This window comes from Cnephaeus nilssonii, assembly GCF_951640355.1.
Source record: "Cnephaeus nilssonii genome assembly, chromosome: 9".
Classification (NCBI taxonomy): domain Eukaryota; kingdom Metazoa; phylum Chordata; class Mammalia; order Chiroptera; family Vespertilionidae; genus Cnephaeus; species Cnephaeus nilssonii.
Genome location: NC_137080.1, coordinates 63,097,006 through 63,115,640, shown reverse-complemented (window position 1 = coordinate 63,115,640; position 18,635 = coordinate 63,097,006). Strand labels below are relative to the sequence as shown.

General features: G+C 42.3%; 1 protein-coding gene across 1 annotated transcript in view; it reads left to right on the top strand.

The window, feature by feature from the left end:
• CD109 (CD109 molecule) overlaps positions 1-18,635 on the top strand; it is a 118,128-nt gene that overhangs the window by 30,501 nt on the left and 68,992 nt on the right. Inside the window, exon 6 of the mRNA XM_079781181.1 lies at positions 7,347-7,472. Within this exon, the coding sequence (XP_079637307.1) occupies positions 7,347-7,472 (126 nt within the window). The remainder of the gene's footprint in view (positions 1-7,346; positions 7,473-18,635) is intronic.

The following is an 18,635-nucleotide window of genomic DNA, read 5'->3' as shown; positions in this document are numbered from 1 at the left end:
CGATCATCTGGAGGCAGCGTGGTTAGCAGACTGAGTGCGTTCCTGTGAGAACCAAGTTGAAGACAGTTGAGACCCACCTGGATGTGGTTCCTACATTTTAGCCGAAGAAAATGCTAGACATTAAATTGTAACATGGAAATAAGGCAACCAACTCCCAGTCCCAGTTTGTCTGGGACTCTCTTGATTTTAAAACTGAAAGTCCCTGGTCCCAGGAATCCGTTCAGTCCGGGTCATTGGTTACCCTCAATGTTCTGATGAATAACAGAATGGGAGGTAAAGTCAGGCTTCTAGTTCAGTGTCTTCCTGGATTAAACTAGGATTACTTCAGAGCTGGCGGCTCTGTGAATTTCTGCCCCTGCTGTGTATTGGAGTATCTATAAAGTAGGTTGTCATAGTGAATAGCATTTCTAAATTCACGTGACTCTCTGAGCTGGGCTTTATGGATTCCATTTGTACCATCCTTTATCATTTATCCACATATACTGAGAACTTACTCTATGCCAGAAACTATGGGTAGAGGTAAATGCCTGCTTGTCTTTAGCTGCTTACACATCCAATTTGCTTTCTTCTACCTTAAAGCCAGCACTGAATAAAGTGCCTGTTTGAGCCATTAACCCAGAGCTAACCCTGCTCATTCTGGACAGCTGCTCGGTGCATTTTTATAATTTGGCCTCTCTATTCTGCTCTAGCACCTGCCTTTGAAACCTTTGATTTGCAGATTCTTTCTGCTCTTATCTCTCATTTTGAACTTCACATGTCACATTCAGCTTTCCCAGAAACAGTTAGAGAGACCTTCCTCTTGCTGCCTCTGGTCCTGAGGGATCCTACTGGCTTGGCCCATGTGTGGCACTCTTGGCTCAGGGGAGAGGAGTTTAGACTAAAATTCCACCTGGAACGCAAAGTATTTGGGAACAGTGAAGGGGAGGTGGCTATACTCTGCTCTCTGCATCCAGGCAGTGAGGCTGAGACATGAGCTCAAGTCTACTGCCTCCTTCCTTGTAACTTGCAGAGGCCAGATCATAGCATTGATGCGGATGCCCACACCCTGTACTCCTCCATCTGAAAACAATCATTTGGGCTGGGCTTCATCAGACAGTGATGCTTTCTACATCGTTCAGTGAGGAATAGTTGAGTTGATTTCTTGGAAAAATTTCCCAGAGAAAAGTGGGACTTAATTTAACAAGAGCCCCTGACTTGGACAGTTGTATTCCCCTTACACAGCACCACCTGCAGGCTAAATAGAGAAGTGCATCTGATGGCTACCGGCTGACTTTAAAAAAAAAAATTAACCTTTATTGTTGAGATTATTACAGAGGTCCCTCGCCCCCCCACCACAGCTCCCCTTCACCCGGTTCCCACCCCGCCCCAGGCCCTCACCACTCTATTGTCTCTGTCCATAGATAATGCATACATGCATATAAAATCTTTGTCTAATCTCTTCCCACATCCCCCACACCCCCTTCCCTCTGAGAATCGTCAGTCTGTTCCATTTCCATGCCCCTGATTCTATTCCATTCATCAATATATTCTGTTAATCAGATTTTTTATTCGTTTGATTTTTAGATTCAATTGTTGATATATACGTATTTGTTGCCACTTTGTTGTTCATATTTTTTTTTACCTTTACCTTTTTCTTCTTCTTCCTCTTCTTAAAGAATACCCTTCAGCATTTCATATAATACTGGTTTGGTAGTGATGAACTCCTTTAACTTTTTCTTGTCTGTGAACCTTTTTAGCTGACCTTCAATTCTAAATGATAGCTTTGCTGGGTAGAATAATCTTGGTTGTAGGTTCTTGCTATTCATCACTTTGAATATTTCTTGCCACTCCTGTCTGGCCTGCATAGTTTCTGTTGAGAAATCAGCTGAAAGTCGTATGGGCACTCCCTTGTAGGTAACTAACTGCTTTTCTCTTACTGCTTCTAAGATTCTTTCTTTGTCTTTTGCCCTTGGCATTTTAATTATGAGGTGTTTTGGTGTGGTCCTCTTTAGGTTCCTCTTGTTTGGGGTTCTCTGTGCTTCCTGGACTAGTAAATCTATTTCTCTCACCAGGTAGGGGACATTTTCTGTCATTATTTTTTCAAATAGGTTTTCAATATCTTGCTCTCTCTTCTTATGGCACCCCCATAATTTGGATGTTGGTACGCTTGAAGTTGTCCCAGAGGCTCCTTACACTCTCTTCATATTTTTGGATTCTTCTTTCTTTTTTCTTTTCTGGTTGGGGGTTTTTTGCTTCCTCATATTTCAAATCGTTGATTTGATTCTCGGGATCTTCTAGTCTACTGTTTAATCCCTGTATATTATTCTTTATTTCAGTCAGTGTGTGCTTAATTTCTGGCTGGTCCTTTTCCATTTTTTTTGGCATTCTCACCAAGATCCTTGAAAGTCTTACTAAGTCCCTTGGAGGTTTCTAGAAGATTCTTGAGTAACCGTATAACTGTGGTTTTGAACTCTGTATCCAGTAGTTTGCTTTCTTTCATTTGTGACATGTTTCTTTGTCTCCACATTTTGGCTGCTTCCCCTTATTGTTTCTATGTATTGGGTAGAGCTGCTAAGTCTCCTGGAGTTGATAGAGTGTCCTTGTGTTGTAGGTGTCCTATAGGGCCCAGTGGCTCAGCCTCCCCAGTCACCTGAGGTGGACAATCTAGGTGCACCTCTTTGTGGGCTGTATGCATAGTCTTGTTGTAGTTGAGCCTTGATTGCTGTTGGTGTCACTGGGAGGAATTGACCTCCAGGCCAATTGGCTGAGGGGACCAACTGTGCCTACAGTGGGAGAGCTGCTGTGCAGGAGACACCCTTATGGAGCAAGACTTGCTTCAGTGGGGCTTTGGTGCTCACTGAGTCTGCCCCTTGAGTGTGTCTCTTATGGATGTGAAGAGTTGTAATCTGGTATGGTCTCATACTGACCACTGGGTACACTGGCTCTTGGGTCTCCAGGGAGGTGCAAAGTCAGACACTGCCTGAGGCCACCCAGTAGGAGCTACAGAGAGATCTGCAGATTCTTCCTCTTTGTATGGGGTTTGGAAGTTCCCAGATGAGACCCAGCTGTGAAGCAAGGCAGGCTGGTGCTGATGCCGGGTCTTGGGCCTCTTATTGATAGGTTTGGGGCTCCCTGACCCAGCTACAGCTTGTTTGACAGGTTTTTAGCCTGAGAAAGGACAGGCCATTCATATGCAAAAGCCATTGCCCACAGCTTGGTTGGGGTTATAAATTGGGTGGGGTGGGGTTTTAGGGAACCACCAGGGCAAACAGAAATGGCTGCCAGTCAGCCCTGCACCAGGGTGGTCCCAGCACGGGAACATGACCACTGCGAGCATCTCTGTCTGGAAGAAAACTGCCCCTGAGTTCCTGCCCAGATGCCAGACAGTCCCATTTCTCCTCGTATGTGTCTGGGTCCCCCAGAGCCTTGACTGGCACTGGAACTCAGAGGAAGCTGGAGCTTGTAACTTCAGTTCGTGGTGCTGGCCTTTTAAGAGGAGCAGCTGGGTCTCCAGCAGCCTGTGTGTCACTCAGCCCCAATCTGCACTGGTTTTTACAGCCTGTAGTTCTTACTGCCCGTAGTGACTTCTTTTTTCCCAGCTCTGAGATCCTGGGCTGGGCGTCTGGTGTGGGGCTGGGACCCCTTGCTCCTCCTGGTGGCCTCTGCAGAGGCCATCTCCCTCCTGATTAAAAAAGTGGCACACCTGGGTGCTGGACCAGTCCGTTCTGAGCCTCTGCACCTCCTACTAGTCTCAGTGTGCTTTCTTCTTTACTTCTCTAGTTGTAGTACTTGCACTCAGCCAGCTTTCCAGCGGTTCTGGATGATGGTTGTTCCGTATTTTAGTTGTCATTTTGGTGTGGTTGTGGGAGGCAGCGAGTACAGGCATTTGCCTACGCCACCATCTTGGTTCTCTCTCCCGGCTGACTTTTTGGGGCCCATCTTGCTCAGCCAAGAATGACTGACCGTAGGATGTAGTATATTGCATGTCACAGAATATTCAGTGTTGTTGTTTTTTTTAAACCACTGGGTCTTATTCATTTTTTTCTGACCCAGTAACAGATCTTTTCAGGAAGGAAAAGGGTTTTAGAGGCCTTTCAGCAGTGGGAAAAGCATGTCCAATTCTGCCCTAATTTTGGCCTCTTCCAGCCAATCTGGCCTAACACTATTGCAGTAAGTGCCTTGGACACTGTGATGGAAGCTGGCACAGCTAGCTTCTACCTTGACCTCCGTTCTTGAAGGAGTTGTTACTCCTGGCACAGGTGAATGACCTTATGTGGGAACAGGTGTTGGCATGGGGACACATCCTCACTGTGCCGTGGCATTCTGGCCTGGAGCAGCAGTGGTTAAACCAGAACCTCCTTCCTGGCCAGGAGAGGGCACCTTGTTTAAGTGATTCGACTTCTCTAATTCTACATGCTGGACACTCAGTGTGTGCATATTCCAGGACTCTAGGGAGTGGCAGAAATACTCCCTGCAGACATATTTTTTCAGCCAGGGAGTGCACTGCTTAAGATAGCCTGGCACAGGCAGCTGGCGCTGTGCTGTGGAAGCAGCTGACGGAGAGCCAGAGCCATCCAGACGTTACTCAAAGGGCATGAGGGGTGGCTTTTCCAGCTTCTCCCTGTGCAGCTGTCCTAGCTGTGACAGGGGCACTGGCTGTGTGGGTCCCAGCAGGAAGTGACCCCTTGCAGATGGTGGGTTCTGCTGTGAGGCCACCATGCATGGCCTGTTGAAATCCGATGTGCTGTGCAAAGACTGCCGGTGTTTCTGCATTCTCTATGTCTGCCTGTTGGTGACAGGGGTAGGTCCAACACAGGCTTGAGAAACCAGAGGGATTATCTCATTCACTCCCAACCTTCCAGATCCTCCATGTGCAAAGTCATCGAAGACTTCATTTCGGACATCCTTGGTTCGTAGGGCCATCACACCACCTGGGAGAAATGTGCAGCCTCACCAAAGTAACACATCAGCAGAGTACGAACACGCCTTCCCCTATGCTTTCAATAGCACTGGGAGTTATCGTTATTACTTTTTTTTTATCTTTGTCAGTCTGACAAAAGAAAAATGGCATTGCATTGTTTTCAGTTGCATTTTTTAGAATTATTAGACAGCACATATTTATTAGCTATTTGTGTTTCTTCCTTTGTTTTTGAGCCTTTAACTCCGTAGTCCTCCCATGCATCATGCTGGGGCAGGCAGAGGAGAGCCAGCTGCTGGTTACAATGCCTGCCCTAGGAGTTGGCCAAGGACGGTGACCTGCTTATTCTTGATGGGCTTTGGTCTTTGGTTTTAACAATTAGTTTCTGGCTACTCGGTTCTCAGCATTGTGCTTGCTCCTGACTTTCACCTTCTCCTTCACTTGGGGAGAGAGATTTCTTCTGGCTTCTAATAACTCAACCAACCCAGTGACTCTAGTCAAAGGACAGAGAATAAGGGAAAACATTTAATCCCTGCTCTCAGGAGTTCACAGTCTAGTCCGGAACAAACAAAACATCATCCCCCACCCCTCCAGATAACTAGTGAATACTTTAAAGAGTAATATGTATTCAGGAGAGATAAACTCCAGATTCCTAGGGGCTCTCCAGGAGGTGGTCATTTCTGCCTGTTGGAGGCAAGACATGTGCTTATTTCACCTGTTGGACAAGGAAGGGAGGGCATTCCATTCAGCAGTTGTAGAGGCCTAGATGCATGAGCTTTTGGGGTAAAATGCAAACAAATCTGTATGCTTGGAGGAAGATGAGCCTAGAAATGTAAAGAGGGTCAGTTTACTAAGCCTCGTAAACTCTGCAAAGCAGCATAGAACTCATTCTGTAGGTAAACATAAAAGCTTTAGTGATCTAGTGGTCTAAGAGAGTGATGATAGCCACTGTTTATTCACTGCTGATTATATACCAGGAATTGTGCCAACTATTTCTGCCACTTAGCCTCAATCTCAGATTTGTGTTTAGGGATAACACTGTTAGTAGTGGGGAAGATGTATTAGAGGAGAGAGATTATTTGCAATAGTTAGAAAACAAGGACCTGGTGGCTGTATGAGAGGATGAAAAGCAGACAAATTAGGGAGACAGTAAAGAGACAGAGATGATAGGGCTGGGAATGTCAGAGGAATCAGGGCTGACTGCTGGTTTGGCTAAATGAATGTTGTGAGAGGGGATTGTTGTCTGGGAGAGTATAGAAATAAGCAAGTGTTTTTCATACAGCCCCTTGGTTACACTATTATTGAATTAAAAGAGAATGGGCTTGAGTCATGAATTCTACCACGTAATCCTATCTAATAAAGAGGGAATATGTTAATTGACCCTCACACCGTTGCAAAGATGGCGGCATCCACAGCCAATAAAGAGGAAATATACTAATTGAGTGCCCTGCCCTCAAAGATGGTGGCACCACAGCCAATAAGGAGGGAATATGTTAATTGACTACCATGCCCTCAAAGATGGCGGTGCCTATAGCCACAAGATGGCAGTACCCAGGCCCCTCAGCCCCGCTGGGGTGGCAGGCGTGCAGCAAGGCCGGGCCCACCCCCAGGCAGGCCTGGCCCTGCTGTGTGCCTGCCTCCGGAGTTCCCCAGTCCCCTAAACCTCCCAGCCGCCCAGGGCTGGCCCGAGGCACAGGTAAGCCTCAGATGGCAGCTGCCCAGCCACCCAGGGCTGCCCGAGGCTCAGGTAACTAGGGCCGGCTGAGGCTTGCTGGCAGTGGCAGCAGCAGAGGTGTGATGGGGGCGTCGCCTTCCCCTGATCGCCGGGTCGCCTCCCGCCCCTGAGGGCTCCCAGACTGTGAGAGAGGGCAGGCCGGGCTGAGGAACCCCCTTCCAGTGCATGAATTTTCAGGCACCAGGCCTCTAGTAGTGCTATAATATTGGATCATGCTAATCGCTTATAGTTGAATACTTACCTAACCTCTCTAGCCATTAATTTTCTCAACTATACTTTTAGATAATCCTGCCCTGAAGGAGAATTTTAGTGATTGAATGGTGTATGAATGGTAATGATTAGGCAGAGTGTCTGACACATAGTGGGCATTTAATATCTGAAGCCTATTATCTGTACGGTGGAATATTTTTAAACAACAACAACAAGACAGGTTTGCTGATGTGCATGTTGTAGTGTTTCATGTAGAAGAAACATGATGCCTGGAATTAAAAGGTTGAGAAGAATCAAGATATTCTCAGGAGAATATGAGCAAAGAAGAAACTTTGATTTGTCTTATTTAGTGGTATAGAGCTGACATCTTTTTCAAAAATGATCTCTGTGCCATATTTTGGAACAAACAAAACATCAATGCTGATGGGATTGTTCATAAGTAGATAGTGTATGTATGTACACAGGCAGCTTTTGTATAGTTAACATGTATGGTTTTCATTGTAGGACCCCAAGTCAAATTTGATCCAACAGTGGTTGTCAGAACAAAGTGACCTTGGAGTCATTTCCAAAACTTTTCAATTATCTTCCCATCCAATACTTGGTGACTGGTCCATTCAAGCTCAAGTCAATGTGAGTATAAATATATTTTTAGGGGGAACATTAAACTGATTTAAATAGGTCAGGTGGGGAAATATATCCAGAGTCATTTACTCAATGAACAGAAAAACATTAATCTGAACATCCAGACAATTTAAGTGGTTTGTTTTTAATTTACTATGTTTTTCAATGGGTTCACTTAATTGTAATGTATGAGTTTCAATCATTGTTGTCTTTTTCTATAATGTAATGTTTCAAGGTTAAAACATTTCACCTTTTAGTGTAAAACTGATTCAATGATGTTTATTTTACTTATTTATTGCATATATTGAGTATTTTAAAACTAAGTAATGAATACATAGGTATTATTTAACAAATTCTATGTCTCAGAATGATGACTCCTATTTTGTTTTTGTTTTAAAACACAGTGGCTTTATTTATTTTTAATTTTATTATTATTTTAAATCTTTTTTGTTGAAAGTATTACATATGGCCCCTTTCCCCCCCATTGACCACCTCCAGCCCAGACCTTTTCCACCCTAGTCTCTGTGTCCATGGCTTTTGCATATACGCATACAAAGCCTTTGGTTGATTATTTCCCACCACCCACCCTCCCCCGCCTTCCCTCCGAGATTCCACTCTCTGTTCCATGCTTCCATAACACACAATCACTTTAAACAGCCACATCAATCTTCTGTTCCCCAGTCCTTCTTTCCCCCCAACTCTTCCACCTGCTTCCTTTATTTGCTGCTAACTCCTGTAGCTCTGGGATCTAACCTGGCAGGGGCATTAGAACACCATCTGTGATTCAGGTGTTCTCCTGTGCATCACCGTGTGATGTTTGAAGATCCATTGAATGTTTCCCTTTGGAATTTATTAACATAAATTTGTGAATAAGAGCTTAAAAGATATTCTATTGAAACAGGGCTTCTCATTATTGACATTTGGGATGAAAATTCTTTGTTGTGGGTGCTCTCCTGTGCATTGGAGGACATTGAACAGTATCTCTGGCCTCTAACCACTAGATGCCAGTGGTGGTCTCCCCTCTCTCCAAGTTGTGACAATCAAAAATGTCTCCAGACTTCACCAAATGTCTCCTGGGGGGAAATGCCCTCCCCTCCTCCACTGAGAACCACTGTATTAGAAGGAATAAGCATTCATTAGCATTAGACCTGAGGTAAGGTAAAAGTATCAAGTGCTTAATACATAAAAAAGTGAACAGTTTTTTTCCTTTGGTTAACATTTTCTGGAACCACATCCTAAAAGCAGAACTCGTCACCTTAGTTAGCACCTGTTTTTTGAGCATCTGCATAAAGATGAAGAGCACGCTGGGCTTGTGGAGAAGTTGTGCCAGGAAAGGGAGACAGATGGGAAATGAGAATGTGTAGAGGCATGTACAAGGAGTTATAGAAACGTAGAGCAGGGGTGATGGATACTGGGGGAGTAGACAATTGAACTTGTAGAGAAGGTGGAAAGAGCAGACATGTGTGAGACTTAGGAGAGAGGATTTGTGTAGAGGCAGAGAGCCTCATGTGTCTGGGATTTGGGAGAGGTTTGGAGTGTATGGAGAATGATAGGGTTTGAGGATTAGGAAGCAGATTGTGAGTTTAAGGAGTTAGGTTTTATTCTCAGTTCCCACTTTTTGATTTCACTATAAAGTCACTAGGAATTCGTTTTTGTTTGTCCATCCATCATCCATCCATCCATCCATCCATCCATCCATCCATCCATCCATCCATCCATCCAATATGTGTTGAGGGCTTATAGTGCTGTGATGAATACAAGGAAGCTAAACATGTGATCTCTGTCTTCAAAGACCATTCCTATGGTGAGAAGAATAATATGATAAAAGTTAAATGACACAGCGGTGACAGAAGAACAGAAGGCAGTGGAATGGTAAGGTGCTGAGTTATTGAGGTCCATCTATGCCTCCAAGGATGGAGTCTCATTGAGACCAACTTCGGATAAAGAGGATTTATTGTAAGGATGAGCACCGATGTTTTTGGGACCAGGTATTCCCTCTGTCTCTTGGGGTCTGCTCCATTTTCTTCTAACACTTCTGACAACCTTTAAGGTGTTCTCTGGTCCAAATCTGGAACGGTCACATTGGCTCAGCTAAATCACCACTGTCCTTAAAGCCTTATAAGCAAGCATCTTCATGGGTAGATGGGCTTGCCTGGGTCAGGTGTCCACCACTGGTCCATTTGGAAACCACCCAGTGCAATGACTAGGCAGGGAAGTCTCAGGTAAGTGGTGGCATCTGAGAGATTAATTTGTTCAGTGAATGGTGAGCAGAATAAGTATCAGAGGAGAGAAGAGGATAAAATAGTGGAGAAAGACTTCTAGAAGATGTAAGATTGTAGGTGGGAAGATTTATAGAATTTCTGGTTTGTGTACTTGACCTATCGTATGGCTTAGGTAGGGGGGGAAAAAGGAAGAAAATTTAGGTACTAAAACAATTAAAAACATTTGCAAAATTTGGCCTTTGCCCACCTCTTTAGCCGTCATCTTCAGTTAAGTGCTACCTTTATCCTTGCACTCCATGTGTTAGACACATATCCCTTAAGTCGATTAGACTTACCTGTCTGTCTTATCCCAGAGCCTGTCTGTGCTGTTCCCTGGAAGACTGTTTTTCACTGTGATCCAGGCAACTTGATTTTGCCCTCCAGTCATCATAAAATGAATGAACCTCTCTAGACGTTTCCATAACACTCTGTGCTTGTCTTGGTTCATTCAGGTAACTTTGAATTGATGGCACGTTAGAGATTATAGTCTTTGGGGACTTGTTTATCCCTGTACCCCTGGGACCTAGTGCTTTGCACATAGAAGTCAATATTTATTAAATGAATCTATTAAAGCTTTAGAGTAGTCATATGTCTTGAACTAAATATAATTTTTCCTTTTCCACATTCTATAATCATCCTTATTCTTTTGAAGACAGCATGTAGATCAAGTACTTATTATTGGTGATATGATATCCCTCCCCCAAGTTTTGAGGTATAATGAAAAAATAAAACTGTAGGGTATTTAAATTCACAATGTGATTTATATACATTGTGAAAGGATTTCTCCCCCAGGTGATGTAATATTAGTGCACACAGCTAAGAAAAAAGAAAGAAGAAAAAAATTCCTTCAAGAGCCACTAGAGGTCAGTATAATCAAAGAAATGTTATGAGAAGCAAAACCCAACTTAGCCTTTGTCTCTGGTTTTTATCTTCTCTTGATTTCTGCACAGCATTAATGCACTGTATATTGCTTATTATTGAACTTCTTTTAGCCATTAATAATGGTGGAAATATTTTTATTATTTAAACAGTACAACATTATAGCCTCTCTTTTTTTTTTGTTTTCATAAGACAGTGACAATTCTTAGTATTAATCCCAGGGAGGGGAAAATACTTATTTTCAGGTGAGTGTTTGGAAATCACATTTTGTTTCCAGACAAAATATGGAGTGATCCTACTATTACTACTGAATGACAATTTATAAAAAAATACAGGACTTATCAGAGCTTTGATTTGTAGTGATTATGCAGATAATCAGAGTGGCATTCTTAAGTCACTCCACTAGGTCAGGAAAAGTATCCTTTAGTTTGGGCAAAGCGCACTTGGGCTCTTTGGCATTTCTACAATGTAACATTTACACAGCAAGTATGAATGAGTCATTTAATCTACTGTTAACCTTTCTAGATTACTTAAATTGCTTTTGACCTTCAAGTATTCCTTTTCACCTTCAGGATTTTTAATGATGAGTAATTATTTTAGCTAGTAAAATTTTCAGGCTCCTCCTCCTCCTCCTCCTCCTCCTCCTCCTCCTCCTCCTCCTCCTCCTCCTCCTCCTCCTCCTCTTCTTCTTCTTCTTCTTCTTCTTCTTCTTCTTCTTCTTCTTCTTCTTCTTGCATTTCCTTTATTATGTAGTCTCTGATGGTGGAGCATAGTAAATTCTTTATATTTTATATCTTCATAGACATGTATTTTTTTTACGATGCTAGTTTAATTAAATTGCAGAGAAACTCTTGATATTATTTTTAAGCCCTCTTAAAATTAGTAAAATTTAATGAGATCACTGACTTTTTGGGGTGCTACTTGTGCATATACATAATTTGCATACCTGCATTGAATGTGAATAGTTCTTTGCTGCTATGGGGATTGTACTTGTTCTTTTTCTACCTCTCCCAGCTCTTTCTTTACAATTTTTTTTAAATTGATTTCAGAGAGAGGAAGGGTGAGGGAGAGATAGACACATCAATCTATCTTTGGGGGGGCGGGATATCTATTTCTTGACTGGTATCCTTGGTTCTTCAAATAGTTGCAAATGTTTGTCCCCCCAAATTTTAAAATTATGGTAAAATACACGTAAGCTTTATTCTTTTAACTATTTTTAATTGTACAGTTCAACGATATTAAATACATTCGCATTCTTGTGCAACCATCTCCAGAACTCTTTTCATCTTGCAAAACTGAAACTCTGTACCCATTAAACAATAACTGCCCATTTCTCCTGCCCCCAGCCTCTGGCAACTACCATTCAACTTTCTGTCGCTACGATTTTGACTACTCTAAGTATCTAATATAGTGGAATCAAACAGTGTTTGCCTTTTTGTGACTGACTCATTTAACTTTGCATAATATCATCAAGGCTCATTCATATTGTAGTGTATGTCTGAATTTCATTCCTTTTTAAGATTGAATAATATTCCCTTATAGGTATATACCAGATTTAGTTACAAATGTTCTTACATCTCTGATTTTAAAAAGTGTATTCCAGATTATTAGAAGGCAATTTTATATGTTCTTTAAAAGACAGGCTAATGTTGTTGGCAGCCAGGAGGGATCTGGCCACACCAGCCCTCTGTTTGCTTTCTGGACCCCATTTTGACGAGTACTGAATATGTGCCCACAGCCAGGCATCTTAATTTCCCTCTATTCCACTGAGAGGCAGTGCTGGGTAGTGGAAAAGGTACAGAACTGGGGGCAGGGTCCTGATTTATTCATTGGACTCCCTAGCGGTGAAACGCTATGCTACTTTACCTCTCCAGATGAGTAGCTCCATAAAGCCCCCTGACACCCTAGACTTACTCAATCAGTTCTTGTGGGATAATCTGAATTTTTATAATAACTTCTCTGGTGAGTCAGATACATAGCCAGCTTGGGAACCACTGAACTCTAAAGATAATCTTGTGGTCTCTTCTAGCCGTAACGGACTGTAGTTTCTCAGTCCTTATCTCACTCTGGAGCCAATGCTGGGGATAGGGGACAAGAAATAGAAGGTAGAAAACTCCATAGCTCCTAGGCTTGGGATTCCTCTTTGGAAGCCTGTATTACACATGGCGGGGGGGGGGGGGGGGGGTTGTGTCACATTAAGATGTAATTCAGAAGTGGTCTCATTTGGGTGGTTCCTTTGTTTATGACAGTCATGTCCACTTGAGTTAGCTGTGGAAAGGTTGGGCTAAGGCCAGCAGTGAAGACTTTTTTTAGCCGTTCAGAATGCTCCTTATCGTCCCGGCCTTGCTGCCCGGCTGCTGCCTGGGTCAGTTTGCTTCTGCTGTCAGGCTTGTCTGGAGCCAGTTGTCCTTTGCAGAAGAGCACATCTTTGTTTGGACAGTGCTTGTCCTTGAAGCCCTCGACAAGCAGCATCTGGTCCACCCTCCTGGCTCGTGATGACAGCCTAACAGGAAGCATGGAGCAAATTGTGACAGGTCAGAAAACAGTGGCGTCCTCTCTGGAATGTGGACATGGCTTCCAGAACACTTTTGTTAGCCTCCGCTTAAAAGACTGCTTTCCTTGGGAATTACTTCAGGTTCTTACTTCCATGTGCAGTGAGGAAGGAGGGAGGAATCGGTTGTAGAATTTTATTTCTTAGAGTGTCAGCTGGCAAAGGTCAGTACTACATTCTCTGTTCTTCCATGGGCCATGGTACACATCTCTGCTGCAGCACTTATCGATCAGTGTAATTATTTTCCTTTTTAAAAAACATTGTGGCAAGATACACATATCATGCAATTTGCCAACTCTAACATTTTTGCCTAAGCCACCATCATATTTTCCCTAGATGTTTGCAATCTCTCTCTCTCTCTCTCTCTCTCTCTCTCTCTCTCTCTCTCTCTCTCTCTTTGGTATAGCAAAGATGGAGATTTATTGAAGAACAAGTACAGACTCCCACGTGGGGAGGGGGAGAAGGGTCCCACAGAACTGACTCCCACGTGGGGCGGGGGAAGAGGCCCCTGCAATATCTCTTAATAGATCTTCCTTAAGTTACTCTTTCCCTTTGCAATTTCTCTACACAGCAGCAAAAGTAATTTAAACATTAAAATTGGATCACATTATTTTCAGCTTAAAACTCTCCAAAAGCCCGCCCTGGCCAGTATGCCTCAGTTGGTTGGGCATCATCCTTTGCACCAAAAGGTTGCTGGTTTGATTCCCAGTCAGGGCACATACCCAGGTTGCAGGCTTGATCCTCAGTAAGGGGCATGCAGGAGGCAGCCATCGATGTTTTGCTCTCACATCAGTGTTTCTCTTTCTCTCTCCCTCTCCTTCCTCTTTCTCTAAAAATCAACAAAAAAAAAAAAAAAAAAAAAAAAAAAAAAAAAAAAAAAAAACTCTCCAAAGGCTTTCCGTTGCCCTCGGGAAAAGATCCAGATGTTTTACTAGGGCCCACACAAGGTCCTGCCTCATCTGAGTCTACCTTTCCAGCCTCATCTTCAGATTTCATAATTCCCCAATGAGTTTAATTCACTTTAATTCATTTCATTATTATTTTATTTCTATTTATGTAATTATGTGTGTGGTTATTTGATAAATATCTTCCTTTCCACTAGATCAAAAGCTCCATGACAGGAAACTGTATCCCCATCACCTAGCACAATGCCTGGCATGTAGATGCAATAATTCCCTGTTGCAGGGATGGATGAATGAATGCATTTGTTATATTTGGGTTTCATCCCTGTTAATTCTGATTCAGTAGCTCTGGGGTGGGAACTGGGCATCTCCACTTATTGCACCTACCACAGTTGATCCCGATGTTCACTTTGGGTTGAAATTCCTAGAGAACTATGTTGCAGCTGCAGTTAAAGTGACAGATGTTTAGATTCTAAAGAGGAAAGGAAAGGACAATGTAAATATTAACAAACATTTTCAGTCATTTTGCACATCTACCCTTTCTCCAAGTTTGTCAATACACATCTACTGACAATGTTTTCATTGTGATTTCTTGTTAGAGTTTCTGAGTCAAGCTCTGGAGGGTACTGGATATCAGGCTAAAGTTTTAGATTTCATTTTATAGACAGTAGGGGGCTCCAAAACTTTTACTGTGCTTTGAGTTTCAATGTTATAAATTTCACAGAAGACTTTAGAGGACAAAGGAAACAAAAATGTGCATGAATGAGCTTCTTGAATTATAAAAGCTATAAAATTTACACTTTTATTGTTTTTCTCTGATTATAAAAGTAAGGCATGCTCAGTGTAAAAACACCCAAACATTATTCAATGAGAAGAATGACACACTTATGATAAACACCCAAATAAAAGAAATCACCAATATTTGTTGTCTTACTGATTTTTGTAGGAAGTTTTAGGCAATAGTATGACATAGTTAAAGTAGGAATTTAGGAAGATTATAGCATGTGGGGTGATTAAAGGGAGAGGAACTGAAGTTAGGGAGACAACCAGGAGATTAGTATTTTTGTTTAACAAATGTATGACTACCTTTTATGTTGGGTTATAATAGTACAGTCTGAGGGCAATAGGGGACTGCTTTAGGGGAGCAGCAAAAACCAAAGAGGAATGGATGAATTAAAGAGACACTTTAAAGGAAGAATCATTAGGTTTAGTGACTGATTGGATTGTGATTGGAGAGAAAGGAAGAGGAGTAAAAGGAGGCCATTAGACTGATGTGGCACTAATGCTGTGGTGGCTGAAGTAAGCAAATAAATGCCTCAAGCTAATGATATAAAAATGCAAAAGACAACCAGTTACAAACAGCTAACTGGGCTTTAAGCTATAGCCAATCAATAATGTCCTTACTTGGCTTCCATATTTTCTCTATAAAAGTCTCTCTCTGAGTTTGCTGGGTTAGTGCTCCTAACCACTTCTAGTTTGGCACTGCCTAATTCCAACTGATTTTTGCTTAAGTAAACTTGTAAAATTTTTAATGTGCTTCAGTTTTTCTTTTAACAAGGGCGACTCTGTATCTCTAGCCTTAACATGAATGGCTACACAGTTTGGTGTACCTCGTTATTTCTGTGTGACTGTGAGGTGGAACGTATATTACTCAACAGGTACAATAAAATACCACATTATTCTTCTCCCGTTTAGTCCTGTTATTGGGGAGCAATTCTACTCTAATCCTTGAATGAAATGTAGGGCAAATCCCACCATTTTTTCCTGGTTCTTCTTTGGGAATTCATGACCCTGTCACTTTTATTACACGCCCACACACAAACCAGTTTACATTCAGTAGCTAATACGTCCAGTCTATCAAATTAAGTGCCTTCTTCTCTTAGCTTGGTTCTTCTCTAGTCTGGCTGCTTGTTCCTGACTCACTGAAGTAAGTGGGGACCCACCCAGGATTGAATTGGGTGGAGGGTAGACAGGTGAGGTGTAAAAATTCTTACTTGATCTATAGGAATGAGTCATATGAATTTGCCAATATTTGTCCTACAGAAATGGCAAATTAATATAGTTCAATATGATACTGCTGTCATCTGGCATCAGACCTCTCAAGGCCTGCAGGCATTTAAAACTAACACCTTTCCTTCTTAGGACTCCATTGCGGGTTCTTTAGAGCACCCCTCCATTTCTGGGAGGTCTCTCACCCCAAGTGTTTTTGATGTTTTTGAATCTGTCTCCTCCAACTGGCAGCTCATAGCTCCACCTTCAGCTTCTGGGCATCTACACTTCACTTCCAGCCTCCCTGCGAGAGACTGGTTTTGATCATGAGAGAAGGAAGCCCCCTGCTGGCTCTCTCTTTTTTTGCCTTTCTAGTTGGGGAGAAATGTTCATACTTTCTTTCTTTTTGAAAGTAAGCGTGTGCAGACCACCCCACTCAGCACACTCCCTTAGCTCAGATGTCCCTGCAGCTGGTCAGTAGCAGTATTTGCTCTTTAGGTTGTTCAGGCATGTCAATGCCTGCCCACTGACAACTTGAGGATGCTCAAGGGACATGCATCCAGCTCTCTGGACTATCCTATGATTGAAGGGGCAAGAGCAGTGTCCACCTAATCCCTGGGGATGGGGTGTGTGTGACTCCTACCCCATCAAAAGCTTTCTCCTAAAATTCCTTTCTAATTTATTTTAATCTTGGTGCTTTTGGCTGAGAGCTGCAAAACTAGTGTTTGAAAACCCCCTTTACAAGTCCTGCATGCTAGTCTTACCTCACTTTGGAATGTGGATATCCTTGCCATCTGTTGTTTTGGGGGACAAAGCCAACACTGAGTCTGAACTACTTCTATTTTAACATTCTGTTATGTGTGGATGAAAAAAAATTCAGTCCTTTTATTCATCTTTAAATAAAAATTAAATCCAGACAGTGGAGATTAATGCTAAAGCAGACTTTGGGAAATTGAAATGATTCTAAATGTGCAAACAGAAATAATCCATCCTGCACCTCAGTTCTATTTCTGGCATTTGTTTTTTTTAACTCCAGCAGCAAGAGTTGAAAGAAGCTTCCCTGTATTTAAGAAAACATCTATTTTAATGGTCATGAACTGTGCCATATTTCTTTAAGTTTGTTAAAAATAGAAACCCTCTCAAGTTAGATGGCTTCATGGTTAGAGAAGGGAAATTCTGTAACTGGAATGGATGTAATTCACATCTCATATTTGTACTCTAGTCAGAGCGTATTTCTTAGGAGGATGGTAAAAACAGCGTGTTTTCTCTCTTCCCCCCTTCATCTGATTGGTTTCCATACATACACTCCCACCATCCACTATTGACCTAGGGATAAAGAGACAAAGAAATTTCAGAGAATATTACTGAGAATACCTCCTGGTTCTTCTTCTCCATTCCTGCTTCAGAAGTTGTTTAGGAAATCTAATTGAAATAGGCTCACGTCTACTACAAATGGAAAGTGAGTACATGGGCCAAAGAGCAGGTTTCCTTTTTTTCTCTTATTGTTGAAGATTTTAATATATTATTTATTTTTAATGCTTTTTTAGAATTTTATTTTTTAATTATAGTTGACATTCAGTATTATTTTATATTCGTTTCAGGTGTACAGCATAGTCATAGACATTTATATAATTTACAAAGTGACCCTGCCCCCCCCCCCATAATTCTAGTACCCACCTGGCATCATACATAGTTATTACAGTATTATTGTCTGTATTCCCCATGCTGTCCTTTACATCCCCATGACTAGTTTGTAACTACCAGTCTGTACTTTTCAGTCCCTTTACTTTTTCACCCTGCCCCCAAACCCCCTCCCATCTGGCAACCCTCAGTCTGTTCCAAGAGCTGGTTTTCTAAGGGAGCGCTTTCCCCATGGAACAGTGACCATATTGGGGAAAGAACTCCGAAGACATTGATGAGTTACATATTCTCTCTCCTGGAAAGGTGTTTGCTTAAAAGACATGCTGCCCAAGTATTTATGCCTCCAGGTCAGCCTCTCTCTCCAGCTGTTGGCAGAGTGAATGAGCACAAGCTGGATTTGATGAGCTAGAGTAAACATAAAACTCATTTTGAAGCAGATTGTTTCTTTAAAACTGAAGGGAAGTTGTTCAGTAAGTGAAACTCGCACTTCCTTCTAAAGGCCTCGGGTTGGTTTTGCTGCATGTTTTTAGTCACGGTTAGTCAAATTTAATTTAGTTCAGTTAGAATTGACATAGAGTAATTTGGAGTTAAATTTTCTTTTTCTAAAAAATATATATTTTTATTGATTTCAGAGAGGAAGGGGGAGAAAGAGAGAGAGAGAAACATCAGTGATGAGAGAGAATCATTGATCGACTGCCTCCTGCGCCCCCCCTCTGCCCGCTCCTCTCAGGGATTGAGCCCGCAACCTGGGCATGTGCTCTCTTGGTTCATAGGTCGATGCTCAACCACTGAGCCATGCTGTCTGGACTACATTTTACTTTTTAGGGTTTGCTGACCGTGGCCTATAGGCCAAATTCAGCCTAGTACCTGTTTTTGTAAATAAACTTTTATTGGAATACAGACAGTCTCATTTGTGTACCCATTGTCTCTGGGTTTTGCACTCCAAGGG